Source organism: Gadus macrocephalus, chromosome 15, assembly GCF_031168955.1.
Source record: "Gadus macrocephalus chromosome 15, ASM3116895v1".
In the NCBI taxonomy this organism is placed as follows: domain Eukaryota; kingdom Metazoa; phylum Chordata; class Actinopteri; order Gadiformes; family Gadidae; genus Gadus; species Gadus macrocephalus.
Genome location: NC_082396.1, coordinates 15,009,362 through 15,032,876, shown reverse-complemented (window position 1 = coordinate 15,032,876; position 23,515 = coordinate 15,009,362). Strand labels below are relative to the sequence as shown.

At 41.8% G+C, this 23,515-nt stretch overlaps 1 protein-coding gene across 5 annotated transcripts in view; it reads right to left on the bottom strand.

Moving 5' to 3' along the window:
• Positions 1-23,515, bottom strand: part of ccser2a (coiled-coil serine-rich protein 2a) — a 55,649-nt gene that overhangs the window by 29,660 nt on the left and 2,474 nt on the right. For 4 of the 5 annotated variants that reach the window (XM_060072451.1, XM_060072454.1, XM_060072455.1 and 1 more), the window contains exons 2-3: positions 7,878-9,352; positions 7,475-7,686 (exon numbers count right to left, since the gene is read on the bottom strand). In XM_060072451.1, the coding sequence (XP_059928434.1) occupies positions 7,475-7,686; positions 7,878-9,309 (1,644 nt within the window). In that variant the 5' untranslated portion in view covers positions 9,310-9,352. Of the gene's footprint in view, positions 1-7,474; positions 7,687-7,877; positions 9,353-18,540; positions 19,440-23,515 lie in introns of those variants that run through there. The other variant, XM_060072452.1, reaches the window with a different exon arrangement.

The following is a 23,515-nucleotide window of genomic DNA, read 5'->3' as shown; positions in this document are numbered from 1 at the left end:
AACCATTTAACTGTACCCAATGGCCAGGTGACCACAAATCAATAGTTGAAGGTATTATTTTCCCAGGCAATTTTGTGCTTCAGCAGAAAATGATAATGAATTGGAGGGGGGCCCTGAAAAGCGCCATCCACCAAATAAGTCCAGATTGAACAAACTGTGTTTTTCATGGTAACTGGATGATGATGACACTCCAAATGGTAACATCGGACTAGGACAAAGAAATAAGAAAGAATAAATAATTGTTATGGGTACTTCTTCAAATCAATCAAAGTGTGTGTCAAAAAGGGGTTTGTACTCTTGAGTCCTTAATTGAATCAAACAAGCCCTATTCAATCCAACAAGCCCTCTTATCTCTTGAGTATGTTCTGGTAGTAAGGTTTAGGCCCTCTTCCCTCCTTTCTGCAATGTGGTGAAAAGCTGTCTTTTAAAAGTGATCTTTCATTTGTCAGCGATCAATATCTTTCGCTGTTGTTGCCTTGTTTTTCTTATTTCTTCTTTTAACCTCTTGACAAATGAGTACACTCGACTCAAGACAATACTATATCCATACACTCTAGATACTATACACTACTATAAGATTTACTATACATAAAATTAGGCCAAGTTAGGATCCCCATGCCTCAGGTCAAAATTAATATACAACTTTCTTTCTAACCCTTTCAATTGAAAGGTTATGAGAAAATGTCTGCATGTATAATATAAATGATGGGTCTATTTTCAGTAAACCTCTGTGATGCCACTATCTGTATCATGCAGACAAAGATAAAGAGCACCATAGCAAGGCTTCTCTACCTCATTATCGAAGACAACACTGAACTTTGTTGAACATTCGTATGAATTGACAAGAAGCAATGTCAAGTTGCGATGACTGAACGGGAGTTTTGTTAAAACTTGCATGGGAGAATAGTGATTTCAGCTCTGTACATTGTATCAGAGTCTGTCACAGAAAGATGGCATCTACAAAATAAACCAGATGAGAACCAACTGAGTCGGAAGCCAGCCCTGTGCAAGGCGTCCAAAGTCCAAACCGACAGGGAAAGGTTATTCCGGGAGTTTGCGTCATGGTACACAGTATAATCAGGACCCGGCTTCCGTCAAAACTTCGACTAAACAGGACCAAATGCTGATGGAAATTGCTTGGAAATTTTCCCAGTCTTTATCAGTTTTCCAATTGTTGACAATTGTTGACTGTGTTCTGCTGAGAAGTATATAAAAAGATTTGAACCTGACAAAGGGAAACTGAATTGCACCTCCAGCTTTTGTATCCTACCTTGAGTCTATATCTCCGGGCTATTCTTTGCAAGACACATAATGTTTTTTTCTGTTTAATGTGTTTAGCTAATTCTGTCACGCAGTCTTTTTCAAAGGTTTATCTCTTTATTCCTCTTGTTTCCATAGAGCCGAGTATGATTTCCCTGAGCATCGGTTATCATCTGAAATTTGATACTTTGACTAGGGATCTTCACTACTTTCTGAAGGTCATGCCTATTTTTGTGTTAATTGTGTCGTTGTGGAACTTGACAAATTCTTAAAACACCCTGGATCCAATTAGACAATTGAAGGACATGTTCTGTGTCTGTTTATAGCTAGCATGGCTTTTTAAGGTGAAGTGCTGCGCTAAAGTTGGCGAAAAGGGTCAGGCAGGTGTGAAATTATCTTTGCCGTGACATTGAGAACCCATATTAAATGTCTTGATTATCCGTATATGCGGTGTTACCGGCAATTTGATGGACCATGTGTCCTCTGCACACCAATGACTGGCACATTTCTTTGCAATCCTATTACCCGACTCGACTCACGTCATGCTTTTGAACCCCCCCCAAAAAAAATACTAAATTGTCATAATCAATTTGACGTGAATATTGTAGTCCATTTTGCAATGTGTGAGATGAATATTAATCTTCAAGAATCTGCAAGAAAAGTTATTTGGAATTTAGTGCGGCACTTAGTAGTGGGATGGTAAGGAAATTAATGCTGTTTATTTAACTGAGTAAGTCACAGCCTATTTTGAGCAAAGAAAAAGCAGACCACGTACAATTTGTACAAAGTGAACATACATTGTCTTGTATGACAGTATGCCCTGACACGTCATATTAATCACAGGTCAGGGACATCATTCTCGTTACACCCTAATCATACTTGGTTGACTTATTTGGGTCTCACTAGAAATGGCATGCTATTCAGGAGAGTGGATGATCCAAATTGTGGACGTGCATTATAAAATCTAAATAGCAGGCTTCAGAAATTATTAGAACAAAAAATAATAAAATAAAAGACACACAATTAAGTGAAATTGATACTTTCTCTGTAAAAGCATTGCCTGGAAATACTGAAATTACAGTTTGGGGTTGTGGTTGGAAACTTGGAAGTGGTGGTCATTAAACTTTAACCTGTAATTTCAGAAATTGCTCGCATCACTCTGTCTGTCTGTCTGTCTGTCTGTCTGTCTGTCTGTCTGTCTGTCTGTCTGTCTGTCTGTCTGTGAGAGTCTGAGAGAAAATAGACAGGGGTGTTTGTGTGGTAAGCAACAACTGAATTCACAAAAAGATACACAGAAACACTCGTGCACACAAGGCATTAGTTTACACTGTAGGTCTGACTTGGTCACCCGACATTAGGCACAAGATGGATACAGCAAGGAGCACAAGAGGGCGGTAACTTAGTCACAATGATGAGATGGAGAAAGCAGAGTATCACAGAGACAGTGGGAGTAAAAAAAAAGAAATGGAGGGAAGGTTTAGCCTTCTCCAGAGCTCTACAGGAATAAAGTGAACCATAACCTAGGTTAACAACAACCTAAGTGTATGACGGTTTAAAGTTTACAAAAATTCAACTTAAATGATCAACAGAATGGGAAGAAAGAACAGTTTTTCGGGTAATGTAGTTGCAGTCATTTACATAAGTTAGAAGCTAGCCCAGCAAGCTGCTGTATGTACCATCTCGTAATACCACTTTTTACCTCAAGAGGTCCCCGTCACAGCAGAGTCCAGTCTGCCCTGTCCGTGAGAGAATGATGAAGAAGGGCTGCCGAGAGGCAAGATCAAATAGAAGCAGCGTTTGCTATGTAGCAATAGCTTTTAAAGGTAGCTAATTGTATACCATTAGTGACAGTGTTAATATGTTTGCTGTTTGTTGATATGCGGTTCAGACCAGGGAGAATGGTTAGGGATGGACACAACATGTTCCTGGTAATAGGTGGCCGCCTTGTTTGGAGTATAGAGGACTCATTTGGCTTTCAAATCTTACACGTTGCACTTTTATGTGTACTGTAGGTCCTGTTTATGGGAAAATTAAGTGATGTTTTCAAGGGAACTAAAAATAATAAATAAATAAATGAATTAGCCACACAGAGTTAATGGAGTATATGTTCATTCCCAAAGGGCTCCCAACTGAACCAAATTATTTTATGAATAATTAGTATTTTTCTGAAGAAAATAAATGGTTTTGATTGTAAAGTTATCAAATACAACAAATATAAATAACCTATAAAATAATATAATATATATATGCATATATAATATAATATAATATATATAAAGTCACCAGATATTCAAACCAAGAAAAAGCCACTATACTTTAACAGCACACAGTAGCAGAAATATTGTCCGAAGCTGCTTGATAAGCACCAATGCATTATGTTCTGTATCCTGTATCGACCAATGTAGACATATTTCTCTGAATCTTTTTGTTTATAGATGACTTATACATCATCATTACGCTATATCTGAGGCGGCATTGCAGGATGTAGCCATTGGCTCCATAATTCACATCACCATGCACGTTCTGCCTAAAAGCTTCTGGGCGGATCAGTGTGATGGGTTCTGCCTGCCCAGACTTTGATTCTATGATATATGTAAAGACAGCCCGACTAATGGACCTATGCAGTGTGTGTTCACTCTTGCTCACACACACAGAAGGAGACACAGTGCCCCCACATGGCCGCTGGTCACTACAGCTTATTTAAACCCATCCCTTGGAGTTGTATCTGAATATTTCATCTGCTTTGCTGTCCTGTACCAAACAGGAAAACAACAGGAAATGTCAAGTTACGGTTAAACATAACGCACAAAAACAACAATGCTATTTGTCTTCATCCGGGCTGTCTCTTTGCATGGGCCACTAAAAGAAGATCTCTGTGTCTGACGATTAAAACAAAAGCATCAGGTTGTTTGTAGTTGTCCATGGGGTTTCCCTCACTGCCACTATAACGGATTTGGCATGGCTACTTTTTCTAATTATTCTTTACTATTTGAGACGAGTGCTCCCTAGAGGTTTAACCCACAACCCCTCCGCAGAATTAAACCGAAGCCACAAATAAAAACCACCAAAGTAGTTTAGTAAGTATAGTTGAACCCCCCGCTCCCCCCAATTAGCTTGAGAGCCGGCATCTAGGCAACAGAAGGAGGTTGAAGTATGCATATAATATCCCCTTTGAAAGACTATGTGATTTCTTTCTGGCGCTAGGGCAAGGGAGACTTTGTTAACTTGTTCGCTAATGAAAGTAAGTCAGGTGGAAAGAGAAAAGGAGCAGGAAGACAAGCCTGAAAAGTAAAGCGAAGAAAGATTAATTCTTCTAATGAAATGGCTGCCATTGCCCCAATCAAATAAGAGTAAGATCTCAAGAGTAAGAAGGCAGACTCCCTACAGAAATGAAAGCCATGCATCACTGCAGAGTCACTAAGTCAATTGCTTTTCGTACTTTCTTTTCTTTATCACATACTCTCTCTTGGTTTATCTCCCTTGATCGTCCCTGTTTGGAACCTGCAAGTTAATTGCACAGTTCATAAATATATGCAAAACAATATCTTCAAATAGCATGGAGCCGAGGAGCAGTGACATAGCCTAAAGATAACGATATGGAGGAATTAAAGTGTATCTGCTACTATATAGGTGTCCAGGAGTACCATCGTGCTCCTTAATTAAAATGTAAAATATGTTTACAAATGCCATCATAAAGGCTCCATTAAGCCACACGATGGTCCTATAAACGAAATACAGTGTGAAACACATCTGTGGATTCATGAAACATGACTGCATCTTTCTATTTTGCCCACACCAATGATTAGTTTGCATAAATAACTGTGTAAATTACCAACATGCCTCACCCTACACCCACTGTCATGAACACGCTTGCATTAATGCAAAGTCATCTTTCTCAATTTCTATTGCCAGAATGCTGTTATGATTGCTGAACAGTACCAAAATGCACTCTCCATAGCAGAGCTCCAGGCTGCGACCAAAACTGATGCTTTTGCGACCATTTATCATGTGGATGCAAGGTTATTTTTTCCCGTTGCATCGATGTCTGTCAAAAAAACGATATATATCATGGTTCTCCCAGTACGATGTTATAGTGTCGCTGCACCATCATGCTCCTGCTGAACCATGTAGAATTTCAAAACAGGGCTGTCGCGAAGCCAACATCAGATCCAACGTCGTTCTTTTTCAGTATTTTTATTAGAATAACACTTCAAAAAGCTAAGATTTTGATTTGATTTTAGTCGTGTTCTATGTTTAATATGATGGGTGGTAATAAAGCTTTTGAGCGGTGCTGGAAGTAAGATAGCCGCAGCACAGGTATGAGTACTCTTATTGGAGACACGCAGACTTAAGTTAACAAACACGGCTAAAAGAATAGCTGGTGCACTGTACAAAGTTTAAATAAAATTGCACCACAGCACTAGTTCTATTCAAGATAAGAGCGTGCAAAGAAATAACACAGTCACACTATTCTGGATGACAGCTCCCGATAGAAAAGGAAAAATAATCGGAAGTGGAGTATATTACCTAATTACCAGACTGTTTGACTTTTTAGGTAGAGATTCTTAACATAGGAGGAAAAGCAGAAAGAGTTGGTTTGTGCGTAGATGTCTAGGCACCAGAGGTAAGAAAGACCATCTATGCATCAAAAACCTTTTTACAACTTATTTCAACCAAGTTAATCTTTTCAAATGAAGGTACACTGATAGATGGTACGTGACGAAGGACATGCCAATATTGCAACAAAGTGGTGGAGAAAGGTCCCAATTTGTTAGGGTTCCACCAAATGAAAAGCAAGTGCCACTAGAATAACTAGATTTTTGAGCCCTGCAAAGCTGGTTATACATTCATAACTTAATCCGATTAAGATATGTGTGCATTCTTGATATCAGGTGCTATGTATGGGGAATACAGATGATTGACACACAGCCTTGGTTCAGAATTTAATTCCTTGATGAAAACTTGTCTGGAATGGGAGACCTTGGTCTGCGGTCTGGGGCTCGTTGCAGTCCTTCTCAACCCAGGTTCAACCCATTTAATCCCTAATTAGTTAGAGGCAGAGGAATCTGCCTGAAGGGGAATTGATTTGCTGGTCTAGAAAGTAGGCTCTGGAGCTGTAGGCCAAGTGGCTGTACAGTAAGCTATCTACAAAACAAAGTCCACCATAGAGTAGTAACAGCCAGACCAATAAAAGAGCAATAACAGGCTATTCAGTAAATGTTATACACACTTATAAATAAAACAAAACAGTGAACACAATATAACTGCCTTCTGCTTGAATGTGCTGATTTTCTGTAAAAAGTTTGATGCGGGAATAAACATAGTGCAAGGTTACTCTGACTTAGCAATCTCCCAATCACCGTGGCAATAAAGATTTAAAGGCTCTGGTAGTTGTCCCGCTTTTGAACTGTATTGGTCCTGAAGAGGCTTTTGGCTCCCCTCCACCAAGCCCACCCCTAGCCCATTGATCTAAAGCTCCAAAATGTCTAATTTGTCACAAAAGAGGGTTGGATTGGGGCAGCAGCCAATACTTATCTCTGAGATACTTTGGCAGGAGTGATACTGATAGCCCTCCTTCGTTTCAACGGACAATGAGAACATTAACTGAACACTATAGTTATCCATCCTGACCCTATAATTTATCAGTGTAAGCTGAAATGTTCAGTCTATATATGGACACATTCAGCTGCCGTTGAGAAATAGCCAATGATTTATGTACTATGAGATATGAAACATCGAGAATGAAAAGAGTCAAAATGTCAAATCCCATGCAATTGTTGCATTGCATTTGGATTAAAGTGCTTTGCTGTGCTGTCACTTCAATGGTTTAGAAAGTAAAAGTAATAAAAAAAAAAAAATGTCATCCAGATTAATACTCCTGCCGGTGCACTTGACCTTGGTACTAGGCAGTAGCCCTGGCGTTGGTCCCCAGGCGCTGCATTGTGTGGTTGCCCACTGCTGCTAGTGCTCTTAGTGCTCCTATTGATGCAAGTGATGCAATATATCCTTCACGAAAAAGTATTTAAAATTAATCCAAAAATAAAATTTCAAAAATGGTATGTGGTTGTTTACTGGCCAGGGACTGCAGATGCCAATCAGCACGAAGAAAACTCTGACGCAAGACTTATGTCTGTGCTCCTTGTTCAGTTTACAATCCTAACGCCCACAACATTGGCCTTGTGCATCAAAAGGCTATCTTTAAATGTGTTCTCACCAAGCTGTTGAGTTCAGAGTCGTCGTAGCGGTCACAGGGGTGGATCCCTGCGCCGCCAAGGGGCTCCAGACCCTCCTCGTCCCACATGTAGGTACCTCCAGAGCTGTTGGAGGGCGACAGCTCCAGCGAGGATCCCTGAAGGAGGTCACCTCGCTCTGGGGACACCAACGGGCTGCACTTTGAGTCCTGCAGGGCTACGTCCTCTTTACCACCTGAAGGGTTGACAAAGGCAGGACCACCGTGGATACCAATACGAAAACATGGCATGCACTCATTCAAACCCAGACACACGGACAGACGGACAGACGGACAGACAGACCTGTGCCTCGTTAAGAACTACATATAACAAATATAATCTTAGAAAAAAATATATAAAGCATGTCCTTATACTCCAGAATGGTACCTGCTGCGTCGAGGTTGCTCCACTCCATGGTCTCATTGAGGAAGCTCCGAAGGCGCAGCTGGGTGCTACTGCCAGTCTTGGTATCAGCCGTATCCCCATCACTGAACGTATCCGCCCCACTGTCAACATCCTCCAGAAACTCTTCACTGGTGTCCCCTCGTTCCACAGAGGAGGCAGAAGACAGGGACATGTCCTCCAGGGCCTCCCCTGCTACAGTACCATTACTTAGTTGACTTCCTCCTCCTCCTCCCCCTTTGCCAACAGAGTAATCACCATCAATGTGCAAGTCTGCTTTAATGATCTCGCCTGTGTCCTGATCTTCTCCCTCTTTGCCTGATTTCCCACCAGGGCATCCAGGAGCAGTCACCGGCCTGGCGTCGCCCTTCACACGACCCATGAAAAGAGGCTTCTGCAGCTTGGTCTGCCGAGGCCGGGCCAGCTTGCAGCCAACATAACCCCCATTGCTACCCCCCAGTGGTTTGGCTGTCATGCAGCTGGGAAGGAGAGGCTTCTTCAGGGCAGTGGGTGTGGTGGGCGTAGAGGCGGTGTTATTGGAGAGGGAGGAGACGGAGGTGGCCGTCGCAGACGCTCTGCTGTACTGAAGTCCTCCACCTCCTAGACCTCCAATGCTCCCTCCGAGGCCCACCCTAGTATTGCACAGCTGTGGGGGTTTAAGGAAGCTGGCCTGGGGGGGTCGGAGAGTAGTGTTGGCCAGGGGCTTGGCCAGCTCCACAGCGCGGTTGAAGGAGAAGGATCGGGTCATGGGCTGGTTGGTGGGTGAGGGGATCTGTTTGAAGTGGGTGAAGCTGTGCGAGCGGACCATGTTGTCCATGGACATGTTCTTAATACTGTCACTGGACAGGGAGAGGCTGTCCTGGGAGCCGCTGAAATGGAGGCTGGAGGTCCCCTTTGGAAGCGCAAGACCAGACATGGGCCGTGGGCGGAGGGGGGAGTTGCATCCATTGTGGTTGGCTTTGGGAGCTCCGAGGGGGCTCTGCGCCAGCTTAGTACTTGGCGTCTTAGAGGTCTGCTTTGGGATGGCCTTTGGGCTCGAGACAGACAGCAATGAAGAGCCAGATCTCCGGATTGTGGGTGTTCCAGGGGTAGCATTTTTCCCCTCTTTGCGCAATAGGAGCGGAGTCTGAGGCTTGACTTCCTGTGGTTTCACGTCCTCAGGACTAGTGGGGGAGGTGGGGGGCAGAGCCGGGCTGGGACTGCTGCAAGCCTCTCTTCTCCACTTCAGAGAAAAAGAAGGTTTGCGGACCAGTCCATTCATGTGTGTCGCTGTAGTTGTGGTTTTGGTGTCCTGGCTGGGGAGGGTGGATTGTGGGGAGCCATTGGGGAGGGAGCTTGCACCACCTGCGGAGGAGCGGCCACCAAACTTGGGCAGTCTGGATACCATGGCTATTCCAACAAATGGCTTTTCTTCCATTAGACGCCGCTAATGGCATGTATGGGCCTTGAATCATACAGAACTGTGGAGTAAAGGAGGGACAGAAAAGAGGGAGAAGTATTAAGACGTATTAGGAGAAGTATTAAGCCTTATTGGGTAATCAAACGTTTTTTAGAATGAAGGTGCAATGTTCTTAAAGCCATTTGAATAAAAATGGACACTTTTTTATCCCCACCATTGCTAGCAGCCAATATTCAAGAATAACAGTAAACCTTAAAGGCACCCAGTGCAACTTTATGTAAACATTCAATGAAAAATAAACATTCAATTTCTAGTCTTTTTTACACGTAGTAAGTTTCAATAACTCCATACCATTACATATCGACATTCAAGGAGCAAAGATGAGACGTCGTTGTGTGGTGAGAACTGATAGAAAATCGTAAACAACAACAATCGCCGGTGGGGAGAAGCCATTTTTCCATTGACTGGAAGCCTGCTTTATTTATTGTAGGTTACAAAAAATAAAGAAAATGGCGGCATTGTTGTTGTTATCGATTTTGTATCAGTTCTCACCACACAACGACGTCTCATCTTTGCTGCTTAAATGTCGGTATGTAATGGTATGGAGTTATTGAAACTTACTACGTGTAAAAAAGACTAGAAATTGAATGTTTATTTTTAAGCCTCGAAAGTTGCACTGGGTGCCTTTAACTCAAGTCAATTATTTTTTTAATTAAAGATGAAATAAGTGATATAATAATAATTTGTTCATCATACTTTGAGTCAGAGAAAAGCAAAATTGGGAATTAGGAAAAGAAAATGAAGCACGTATGAAGTCATCAAATAATCATTATCTTTCCCATGTTCTTTGTGGTGTAAAGCCTTTCATCTCACCTTAGGGAAGAGGGATTTGTTTACTGTGACAAACACGCCCTATGTATTATTTATGTACTGACAACATGGTTGCCTGAGGCAACTGTGTCAGTAAGTTATGGCCGAGTTGTCCACTGCCTGCTCAGAGGTAGAGGGTAAAGTCAATAATAGGTAGGTATTGCCTGAAATCATTCCTCACCTGGTGATCATGTGTATACAATCTGGCTTTTAAGTAAATGTGTTTCAATGCTGCCTGGCTGGATGCGTTTTGTTGGGTTTTTTATGTAGCCTGTGTAGGCAAAGGACAGAAGTATTTGCTGTTCTATTCTAAAGTAAAGTGGATCTTGTAAAAGCCAGGAGTAAGCTCAATAAGTCAGGTGACCCTTAACTCCACGATGACCTACTCTACAAGCACCACAATTCCACCAGAGGCACTGGGAATCTGCCTTAGTGCCAAAGAGAGCACTGGGTCCATTGACACACATAAACGTACCAGACACACCCGAACACACAATGGCATGCTTACAAACGCTAAGCAGCCTTGTACCGTAAATAACACAGAAGCCGCGTTGATGTTAGCCTTGACCTTCTACCCTGTTGCCCTATCCACTTTAAGAATGTTGTGGAGTTGTACAAATCACTTCTCCAGACGCCTTGAATGGGAAACTGGTTTTAGTGACAGGACTAGACAGGTATATTGTGTTTGCGTGACTGCATGTGGAGTTAATGACATTTAATCCAGAGACACATAGGATAGAGTGGAGAGTGGGAGGGAGAGTGAGAGAGCAGTCACTCGTTCTTTCAAAGTCAATTCAAGTCATGGGGCAAAACATCAAAAGCTGCCTGACAGCCGGAATGATCAAAGACACATACTCACAATCTGTTGTGGGTTAAGCCTTTAATTAACAATGTTAATACCGAACCCTTCTTAATAATCCTCATCTAAATCAAAGAGGAACACTTAGGGCACGAGTCAGCCATCCTGAATAAGAAAACGATCAGATAGCAGGCCCAGAGGTGGACGCAAAGAGCTTCCCCATGAGACCCTGGCAGCAAGACCAGGCCGACCAAATGCATGGAAAGAGCCTGGGGGACACTGGCTCGATGTTACCGGGAAGGAATCCAGATCTGGGAGATGTGAAAGGGGGCCGTGGTGGATGATAATGCGCTGGAGAGACAGAAGCCTCACTGCAGCTCCCATTCTGTCACGGACCGTTACGATCCTTTGAATGGGTCAATGGGCATGTGTAAATAGTCGGCTGGAACACCTGCATGATCAGGCTACATGCAATGGTCTACCACCGGGATGTCATCAACTGAAAAGCAACATGTCGGGTCTAGTTGGCAACGAGTTGGCTCGGGGGAATAGCAAGAGATCAATCAAATTGTAAAAACCTTTAGGCAACCCTTTTAAGATAGGATTAAGTCATCAATAGCTGTACAGAGGATAGCCTTTGGTTCTTACGAAATGTGGAATTTATTATGCAGATAAATATATATTTTTGTCACTCAGAATACAAAGGCAGACAGAATCCCTTTCCTAACGTGTATTAAGACCAAAGCCGAGATCATATCAGGGCCATACTCCACACAACCTTTGAAGTAGTTAGGGCAGACTTGTGCGTGACCGTGTTTCTCATGTCTGAAAGAAAAGAAAACAGGGCACAGATTCTCTATTCATGCAGAGCTCCCTTGCTCTCTCTCTCTCATAAACACACACGCTAACTGACCCCATTAAGGAAGCACAGACACACACAACACCAGTGTGTTATGAATGCACTTAGCTCTGCCACCAGGGCTGAGTAATGTGTTTAATCAGTCTCTCACACACACACACACACACACATATTGAGGTCAGTCGCTGTAGGCTGGGCAGCCAAAGCCTCTTTTCCTTGGTGAAGGGGCAGGTTTGGGTGGGGTCTCTCTCTCTGTGTGTGTGTGTGTGTGTGTGTGTGTGTGTGTGTGTGTGTGTGTGTGTGTGTGTGTGTGTGTGTGTGTGTGTGTGTGTGTGTGTGTGTGTGTGTGTGTGTGTGTGTGTGTGTGTGTGTGTGTGTGTGTGTGTAAGTCAGATTAAGTCCAGACTTGGTTCACCCAACTACCATTCATATTAATGTCAGTGTCAGAACACCTCGGCACACTTCTGGAACAACATGCCCATATATCTAGGTCATCTAAGTAATTACTCAACCAATAATATCGGACCAACGAAACAGTTTCTTTGATACATTTGCTGCAGGAGTTCACTTCAAGTTGTAGCTCAAACACGTTAGGAACCCTAAAAAACAACATAAGAACCATTATTATCAAGAATATTGGCACACGCCATAGTCGCCTAAATAGATAAATATGATGATAAGTACAGGTATATTGTATTGACTATGAAATAACTTGACAATATATTAGCTCTAAGAATGTTTATTTCTATTCATTCAAGAGGCCCTTAACTCAATAGCACACCATACCCATGGCCGAAGAATAATCAACCATTACACCACACATAGTCACATCGTCATTCACACGCCCTTACCAATATCTCACCAACACAAACACACACACAAAAAGGTAAACCTTAAACATTGTTCAATAATTCTCCCTAGGACAAAAAAATATTGTCAACTATGAGACACAACCTCTAATCCGCCTTGGACACATTCACAACAACACAGGGCATAGACCAGGGTGGCCATCTGTCCACCGTTCACGAAGGGCCGCCCCTCCCCCCGGCCCCATGGCATTGTTCATTAACTTCTTTCAACGAGGCTGCCATAAAACCCGAGCCTGTACCAGGGGTCAGCTTTCATCCGCACTCGAGTGAGACCACAAGTGAAACCGCTTGGTGATTACACAGGATCAGCAGTGCAGGTGGCCGCCGCCGCCCCCGTACTTACAGGTGGGAGGTTATGCCTCGCTGTACTCGAGGCAGGTTAGGTGCCCGGTTGGATCTGCTTCCTCATTATGTGGGCTTCAAAGGCGAGGTCACTCTGTTCAGACAAACAGGGCTAGTCTACTTGATTTCTAATGATGTCACTGTGCGGCGTGGTCACATGATTACAATAAAGCTACATCGAATCTTTGCACACCGTTTCATAGATTGCCCATCTAGAAAATAGGCGTACCAAAATATTGAAAAAAGTCACGTATATTATTTCAACATTCGTCGTTTCATCATTCATTTCAAAATCATGGATCTCTGCTCAGAATCAATGTCCTGGCAGAACGCCTTACTGTGTGACCACGTGGGTTTTCTGGTTGAGACACATCTCAAACAGTACAGGGTACTATTGTAGAAAAGAAAGCATGACTAGCCACCCCAAGGAAATCAAATGTAAAACGGAAGAAAAAACACACATACCTGAAATCTACCATGGCTCATTCATCAAAAAATGTTGTACAATCAGCGCATACAAATAGTGCTTGTGTCCAACGGGAAACGGAATTAAAGGCCCATAAACACAAAAAATAATGCTTTAGAAAAGACAGAAATAGAGAGAGGAGGAGGCTGAAGAGGATAGAAGGTACAGTGAGCACAAAGGGTCCAGCTGGCTCGGGTGTACAGAGACGGACCCTCCAATAGTTTTTTCTACAGCTGTTTCCAATCAGCGGTGGGCATAGTGGGCATGCGATGGCAGCCTGGGTCTACAGAAACATGGAGAAGCAACATTGCCTCTCTGACTTCCTTCCAGCCAGCCCAGAGGACATAGACCAAGTTGGCACCGGACGACTCTCACAGAGAACATAAATCAGAGACGAATTCATTCCATCTGTACACCAGCAGGTGTGCCGAGATTCACACCGGCGTGATTTATTCCAATAAATATCAGAATACACAATTAATTTGGGGCAAATATCACCTTCACCGTCGGCAAAAAAAACAATATCATAATGTAGGATTATGTTACAATTACAAAAGACCTAACCCTAGAGGGTTAAAGGAACGACATTCAATCTTTTTTGGGGAGAGAGAGAGACAGAGACAGACACACAGAGAGAGAGAGAGCGAGAGCGAGAGCGAGAGAGAGAGAGAGAGATGATATTGAAGATTTTTTGTATTAATACATTTCCATACATGGAACATTTTGAAATCAATAATAAACCTAAAAATGTATTTCACTTCATGTCAGGTCGAGTAAACGGGGTCAGGTTGTTTAACGGAGTATTAAGTGACCATTACATTCACCGTCTTATTGAATAAATTTGTGATTATTGACCATGGCCCATTTATCCAGAGATGTCTTGAAAGCACCTCATCTCATCATCTCTTCAAAACGGCAAACCAATTTGAACTAATTTGTCACATTAAAGGCCGCGTTGCAGGGTTCATTTTCTAACGAATTTGTGCAATTTGCTTTTTGGTAGTAAAGATTTAAACTGTTAAGTTTTTCATATCGGTTGCCATGGCGCCGACGCGAGTAGGACGCTTATCCAGTAGCTCTGTGCGTGTTGCGTTGTTTTTAGTAATTTAAGTAATTTAAGTGTGTTTTTGTAAACTTTTAACTCTTTTATAAACTATTTATATGTGTAGATCGATATATATATATATTATATGGATAGGGAGAAACTGCTTTCACTCCAAACAATGGGACGTAACGGCTTTTTCCGTCGGTAGTGTCACCGCCGTTTGTCTGGCGCTGGAACAGCAGATGATACGAAGGATGGACGGAGAGTCAGTCAACCTATTGGAACCCAATACGGGGATGGCAATTTATACCCTTTATGGGGATCCGCAATTTAAATACAAGGATAGATCGTAATAATATAATCAGCACAAATCTATATCTATATGGTGATATGTATCAAATTGTGTGAGTGTTTAAATATGGTCGCTAGTGTTTACATGATGTGGTCGATAGTGTTTGAATATGGTCGATAGTGTTTGAATATGGTCGATAGTGTTTGGGTGTGGTCGATAGTGTTTAAATGTGGGCGATAGGGTTTAAATGTGGTCGATAGTGTTTAAATGTGGGCGATAGGGTTTAAATGTGGTCGATAGTGTTTGAATGTGGTCGATAGCGTGTAAATATGGTTGATAGTGTTTAAATATGGTCGATAGTGTTTGAATGTGGTCGATAGTGTTTAAATGTGGTCAATAGTGTTTAAATATGGTTGATAGTGTTTAAATATGGTCTATAGTGTTTAAATGTGGGCGATAGTGTTTAAATGTGGTCGATAGTGTTTGAATGTGGTCGATAGTGTTTAAATATGGTTGATAGGGTTTAAATGTGGTCGATAGGGTTTAAATGTGGTCGATAGTGTTTAAATATGGTCGATAGTGTTTAAATGTGGTCGATAGTGTTTAAATGTGGTCGATAGGGTTTAAATATGGTCGATAGTTTAAATGTGGTCGATAGTGTTTGAATATGGTCGATAGGGTTTAAATGTGGTCGATAGGGTTTAAATGTGGTCGAGAGGGGTTTACATGTTTAAATGTGGTCGATAGTGTTTGAGTGTGGTCGCTAGTGTTTACATGTGGTCGATAGTGTGTAGGTGTGGGCGAGAGTGTTTAAATGTGGTCGATGGTGTTTGGATGTGGTCGATAGTGTTTAAATGTGGTCGATAGGGTTTACATGTTTAAATGTGGTCGAGTGTTTAATTGTGGTCGATAGTGTTTAATTGTGGTCGATAGGGTTTACATGTTTAAATGTGGGCGATAGTGTTTAAATGTGGGCGATAGTGTTTAAATGTGGTCGATAGGGTTTACGTGTGGTCCATAGTGTTTAAATGTGGGTGATAGTGTTTAAATGTGGGCGATAGTGTTTACATGTGGGCGATAGTGTTTACATGTGGTCGATAGGGTTTACATGTGGTCCATAGTGTTTAAATATGGTCCATAGTGTTTAAATGTGGTCGATAGTGTTTACATGTGGTCGATATTGTTTAAATGTGATCGACAGTGTTTAAATATGGTCGATAGTGTTTAAATATGTTCTTTTCACTCACTCTCCACCTCATCCCTAACTCACCACCTCAAGCTGGTGTGTAGTGAGCGTTCTGGCACCGATTGGCTGCCGTGCATCACCCAAGTGGGTGCTACATATTGGTGGTGGTTAGTGAGGTCCCCCCTTCACTTTAGGCGTCTTTGAGTGTTATTAATTATTATTATTATTCATGTTTAACCTCTGTTTTCCTTTTATTCCTAGTCTGTTTTACATAGTTTTGAATGATGACTATATGCTCTGTAAGGTGACCTTGGGTGTCTTGAAAGGCGCCTCTAAATTAAATGTATTATTATTATTATTATTATTATTATATCGACTTCCTCTGCATACACAGTTGTACCTACACGACACCGGTGTGGGTGTCCTGTGTCGAAACACCCCCCACCCCACCCCACCTCAGCGGGGTTCTGTTTCACAATAACTTGGGTAAGACTGAGGCCTACAAAAGATCCACTGTACACCTCTGTCCAGGTCTTAATCGTGTACAGTTACTTTTAGCATTACAAAACCGCAGCTCAAATAACATCGAGAGAGAAAGAGAGAGAGAGAGAAATCCAGGCAGCAGGCCGACTAAGATCCCGTTTTCATTCTTCAGAGGCAACTGGATGAAAGCAGACAGCATTTTACATCCCTTTGGGCTCTGATCTTTTGGGTCAGTCAGGCTACGCTTGAGCGATGCATTTCCCCCCCCCCCCCCCCCGACCCCCTCACCAATACATTACTCTCCATTTCACACCCTTGGCCCAGTGAGCCAGCTCGCATCCCAGCACAAATCACCACTTCTTGTCATGAGGAGGGCTCCGGATCCTATCTCAACACGGCCGCATGATCGGAGGAAGTGTGGACCTCCACTCAGACTTCAGCAGGCCTGACTCTGGAAGAGTTTCAAACTGGGGCAGGAGGGTGACTTTGAGGAAATGTATGGAAGTTATTTTCAATGACACATGCCTAGCACAGAGTAGTTTTGGAATGCATGTAACATAACAGCGGGTATCGGGTTACAAGCCTATTTGACTTCAAGCCTAATTTGAATTTAAAGTAATACATTATTAGACCTTAGAGACCATTGCAATATTAATTTTGAAAATGGGGAAGATACTTTGCATGAAGGCATAGACCTTTTTATATCTTAAATAATAGAGGGGAAAACCGCCTTATTCAGGCTGTAAACAACTTTTGATTAAATTTCAACAGTAGAAAATTGTTTGAAGCAACTCAAAAAGCATTTGTATTCCATCCATACTAAACTGGTTTAATAAATAATCTAAATAAAAATCATAAAGCTCATAAATCACATTGAATGTCAAGAATAAACTGCCTATATTTCAGCTGTGGTGAAGAGTTTGTCCCCACCCACACCAAAAAAAGGAAATTACATCAGCTAAAGATGAAGGGATGGAGAGAAGGAGGAGTGACTGGTTGGCTCAAACTAGATTATCATCCCTGCAGCATCAATTGGTCCTTGGCAGAGTTTACAGGGAAGCTCCATCAAACTAACCCATTGTTTTTCATCCATCCCTCTCCCGTCATTCCATTTCTCCCTTCTCTCTCTTTCTCCATCCTCTCCCTTCTCTCCCCCTCTCCATCATACACAATCCCGGTGTGATGGACAGGCGGGGCAGCCAGGCGGTGTGACTCCTGCCCTCCCTGGCTTCAGAATGCAGGCCAGTCTATCCCTTCGGCTGATCTATAACTTAGGGCCCCGTCATCATAGCATACAGAAAGACATCCATCTGGGTTGGCCCTGGCACACCCATTTAAAACACACCCCCAACGGGGGAACTACAAAACAAAAACCACTGTGGAAAATACGTTTTAGGACTCATGTCAAACGTGCTGTTAATATATATCACTCTAAAAGTCAGTAAATTAAACCCTTACTGCCTGCCTGGCCACCTGTCTGAGAAAATATCCCAGAATATCCCAGACCTCATTCTCTGTGTACTGATCTATCAATCTCTGAGTCTCAGAAGGGCTGTAACTGGAGGTCATTTGAGGACAGGGCGGTGATGCGTCACAGCATCATAACCCTGAGGGCAGAGATATACTACAGGCACTAAGCCAGAAGCTAACAGGATGAGACTGCTGGGAAGCTCAGCCCATAAAGACACTAAGCTAATGTGTATTGATTGAGAGTGGGAACTAAATGCAGAGGGAATGCAAAAAGTGGCTAAGTGGTGCCAATCCAAGAAGAAGGTATTGAAGTGTTGCGCGAATGCCGCAGTTGTAAATCACATTGAGGACAGATAGACCGACAGATGGGTGGGCCGGGCAGGCAGACACACACGATGAGAGGACGGCAAGACATCCACATGGTTCTGCCTCTGACCATAACTCATCCAGATAGACATGTGCGATATGTACACACAAACACACAATATTGATGTTTTGGATATGAAGAAATATCATTATTTAGTTCAAAAGTATCTTAGCCACTCAAAGAGAAGATATGAAACCTTACCGGTTAAGCAGTGCACTCAGGCCAGCCACACTGAGCCAACTCAGAAACCCACTTCCTGCAGAAGGGTTACTTAAGATCCCTAAAGTCCTGCATTACGTTACCGAGCAGCTCTTATTCTGTAGAAGCCAGAGGACAGGAAACCGGAAGGATGATCGCTATTTAGATGGTGATTGCTCAGTTTGCCTCCTGTGTGGGTATAGGCAGCTGTGATTGGTCGTTGTACGTGCAGCGTGATTGGTGTGATGTGTTATTGTCGATGAGTAGGAGGTTCAAACATCCCACCCTTTTAATATTTAATAGTGCTCCTCCAGAGAGTGCAGCCCAAGTTAGAGGGTGATAAAGAGAGTGTTCCCATGCAAGTGAGAGTCAGAGAATCTTCAAACGGTCGCAGCACTCCACCTCACTATGATAGCTTTTATATATTCAGGAAGAGATTCATGGGAAACCAAATAGATTGAAATAAGAAACTAAGGTAATGTTAGAATACCCCCCTCAGAGAGTATCAGCACAAAGGATATGAGGGCAAAACCGGGGCAGTTAATTGTTAACAAGACTTTACAAACAACAATAATTAAACCAGAATAGATGAGTCCGAAAAGGTATATCACAAGATTAAATAAAGAGAGAAGAGAGAAGTGATTGCAAAGATACATTATTAATCTGTTGTGGTTCTTTGGAAGATGAATTGTACATCCCTTTCTCATCGGATGCTTGTCAGAGAGGTGTAAAAAATATCTGCCATAGAAGCTCAATATCACCTGTTCACAATACTGTACCAGGTATCAGAAAGACAGGCAGGTTAATAAGGATCGTTATCGTTAGGCTGATTCATGTGTATTCAATTCAAGAATGAAGATATTGCACATAATAATTTGCACAGTAGTGAATAATCCACTGCCTGAGCTACTAATCAGTCCCTGGCCAAGGGCCTTTACAAGATGTGTTGGATGAAGAAATAATAATGTGGGAGAGAGACAATGGGAGAAGGGAGAGGAGACCTAAATAATACTAGAAATCTCACAAAAGCAGATATTTTATATCATTGAAGCAATCTATGAAAAATCACATATCCAGCATCATTTAATTCAGTTTCTCCATTTCTTGCAAAGCTTCAATTTTCTTCCTGTAATTTGCAATCTTTTTATTCCTGTAATGCGGGGGGGGGGGGGAGCATTTTAATTCCCTAATTGGGAAAAATAAGAACGTTGGAGGGGCCTCAAATCTGGTAAATTATATTTGGTTTATCCCTAAAGCATCTCAGATATCAGACTTCCATTATCCTAATAACATTACTTCTCCTGATTCCACACCCATTTTTGCACCTGCCATTGCCCCCTAGGCAGTGTGTGTGTGTGTGTGTGTGTGTGTGTGTGTGTGTGTGTGTGTGTGTGTGTGTGTGTGTGTGTGTGTGTGTGTGTGTGTGTGTGTGTGTGTGTGTGTGTGTGTTGACAGCATTGTCACTCTTAATGCATCACATGACCTTGGCATGAACCAGTGTGTTAGACGCACAGTCCCTCTCATTTCCATCTTGGCATTGGCACTGGTTAGGCTGATAAGTGTTTCCTGGCAACAGGACAGCGGACTTGTCATCACTGTCAAATAAGGCATTTGAATTGTTCCGAAACAAATCTGGGAGGGGTTGGAGGAAAATATCATACCCTCGACTTTTGTAATGGTCGCTTGAATGGCGTTTATGGCTCTAAAACCACCGCTGACTTATGATTGGCCCAGACTATTAGGATCTTCCTCAAGGCTCTCTTGCGGACAAGCCCATAGAATTGTTAGAAGAGAGCCGGGAAATTGAGACAACAAGCCATCCAAGCTGCAATCAAATAGCGTATCCCCGGCTAAAAACAGATCCACTGTATCTAACGCCTAGCACATTGTGCATCCACCCTCTGTGACAGATACAACAATGAAAAAAAGGAAGGGAAAACCATGGGGAAAAATACCTAATTTAATGTTATCCTGTACACCAGGAACTCCCTACTACAATGTTTCTCTTGATCTGCTAGTTAGCTTATCCATAAGATCTCATAAATACATACACGGGACTCCATCTGACCAGTATCCCGATCAGATGACCGATTACGTTCTTACGGCTTAGATCCCGTGAAGATTAACAAAATACGTTATGCAATCCTTTTACAGCGTCATACTAAAATATCAAACCTCAAGGCACAGCACTGACGTGTCCTCAGTCATGACCTACTTATTCCATACATTTAATCCAAAACAATTGAATGTTTTGTGATTAATGTTTAGTCTGTGATGATGAAAACCCTGTAAGGCCTAAAAAAAAAAATTTTTGGTTCCTGTTGGTTGTCAGTTGAGGTCATGGGTAGGTAGGGAATTTATTTTATTTTTTTATTTTATATTTTCCAGCGGCAGCGAATGATAGATAGGTTGTTTTCATTTAAAAACGAGAAAATTCACAGAATTTACAGTACAGAATGAAGAGGTGCTGTATCAAACCATAATTATAGTGCATCAAAAAAATATATATCTTTTATTTTTATAAAGCTCATAAAATAATTTGGGTCGCACATAAATTGACAGGGTCGGTCGGAAACCGGAACCAAACAAAAAAAATGTTTACGCCTAAGAAGAAATCCCCTCATGTGCTGTTCTTGGTAATTCATATCTATCGAGTCTTCCATTTAATCCATAAAACAGTGCAATACCCACGTGATTGTGAAACAAACACAAACAAACATGTACTCAAAACAATACAAAAGCTCATGTAAATAGAACACAAAATCAACCACAAATGATAAGCGATGCATGCATACACCACAACACAAAACCAAGAGAATACGCGCATGGAACAAATACGTTTCCAAAACCAAGTTCATGGATCATTGTCATTTTAGTAGTCTAGACTGCGATTCGTTTCAAACACAACAATGACATACCCTGCTCTTTCCAACAATGACATCACCTGCTCTCCAACAATGCACTTACTTGCACTTCCCGACAATTACATGAATTACTGTTAAACAGTATTCAGACTACAGCACATGGCTCAGACTTATGTCTCCATTGCACTGCTGATGTGGCAAATGCCTTGCTTTCCCTAGATAAACTGTGATTGTCAAGTGAGTCATCAGCCCAATTCGCACGCTGGCTGTAACATTGGGTCTGCTGGCCAGAGGTGATAATGACAGAGAGATGTATCATGTATAAAAGTAATTTAACGGTAATCTTTTCACCACACATGGCATTCATTATCTATTTGGGAGTGATAACAATGTTTATTATTTTTACAATTCAATGGTATGCAACTATATATTTTTCTCACAATTGTCTGAGCCCATTCCATTTCCATTGACCCATTGTTTGCAGCACCTACTTCACACAGTTCTTCAACAAGAATATAAAACATCATCACTATCACTTTGATTGTTTGGCAGCATAATTATCGGTTATAAATGGCAATGGTAAACAAAGCAGTCTTACAGCCCAGTGGAACTTGCAAGGGTTTTGTGTAGCCTTCAAGTTTCCATTACAAAACCTGTGTCTTGACAATCATGTGCTACTTAAAGCCCAATGGAGGCCGATTTGATTGTAATTGGCAAGGAAATGGATGCTCGACTGAACTTGAAGGTAATTGTGTTATAATGGCTTCTCAAATGTAGCGACAGGCGTTCAAACGATCCAGCTTTAGCGGACATGTCAGCAGGAATCAATCTAGGATGATTGTACAGCAGTCCAACATAAAAGAGGCGGGCACAGTTAGCCTTTTTCTTCCTGATACCACACCCCTATGCTCTCATCTCCCGTATAATGACACTCCCCAGGTTTGAAAAAAGATTTGAAAGGAGTGCCAATACAAAAATGAGGCCCATTGTTATGTCAAATTTCCCTGAAGGCCAGTGTTGCATTGAGTGATTTGAATAGCGTTTGCATGCAGGTGTCTGAAGTCTATGAATTGAGCAGTCCTTTTGAGTGAACTTCCTTTTGTACCCTGGCTTTTTTCCGCCATTCCATTCCTTCATTCATACTAATCAAAAAGTGTAGCTGGTTAACTAAAGCAAACGAAACATATTTATAACTGACTATACGCCAAATATAATATACGCCAAATATACAGAGCTTCGCAAAACAGTAATAGACAAATCCCCTGACAAAATAGTTGCTCTATTAAAATTGTAATTTATTGTTAATGTTCATGTCATAAATCAATATAACATAACATAATGTGTGCCCAAATAAATAACAAAAAACAGGATCAATATAGCCTTAAAAAATATTCAATGGTCCAATATGATGCAACATATCCATAAGGACTTGAAAAGATGACTTAAAAGCATGAGTCCTAAACTAAAGGTTAGAAAGTGGTTGTAAAAGCAACAAGCAACAAACACACCTTAGCTACAAAAACCCTAACCTGTTGAACCATACACTGCTGGCAATAACCCAGTGTCTAGATAAGTAATGGAAATATAATGTGGATATATCTCATCCTGTAGGGCAAATACATTGTACTCTTGAACTGCATGTGGTCCTCACACCTGTGTGAACGCTGATTAACCCACTGTACAAACAACCAAAGGGCTTTCGTGCTGACTAAATGCAAAATCCTCCCCACATTTCAAACTTCAAGGAATTGCTGTGTGCCGGCCATCAACAAATACACGTCAATCACCCGATTAGGTCACAACTAGGCATGACAGCCACAGCAGAATGGAGTAGAACTTTATTATACAGTAATGGAAATTCACAAACTACACTAACTTCTAGAGTTTGTCCATGGGAGTTGTAGCATGTATGGCATGTTCACGACATTGGTAAGAGTTGATAACAATTGACCAAGGGGAGAACATTATGGCAAACAAAAATACATTTTATTAAATGTAGTTATCTACTGGAGAAGCATCTGGAGGACTCATTACATAATATTCCCCCTAAGTCGTATTTACGTCTTGGGAATCACTAAATAACGATTCATTGAAAGGGAAGTAGATATTTCCCC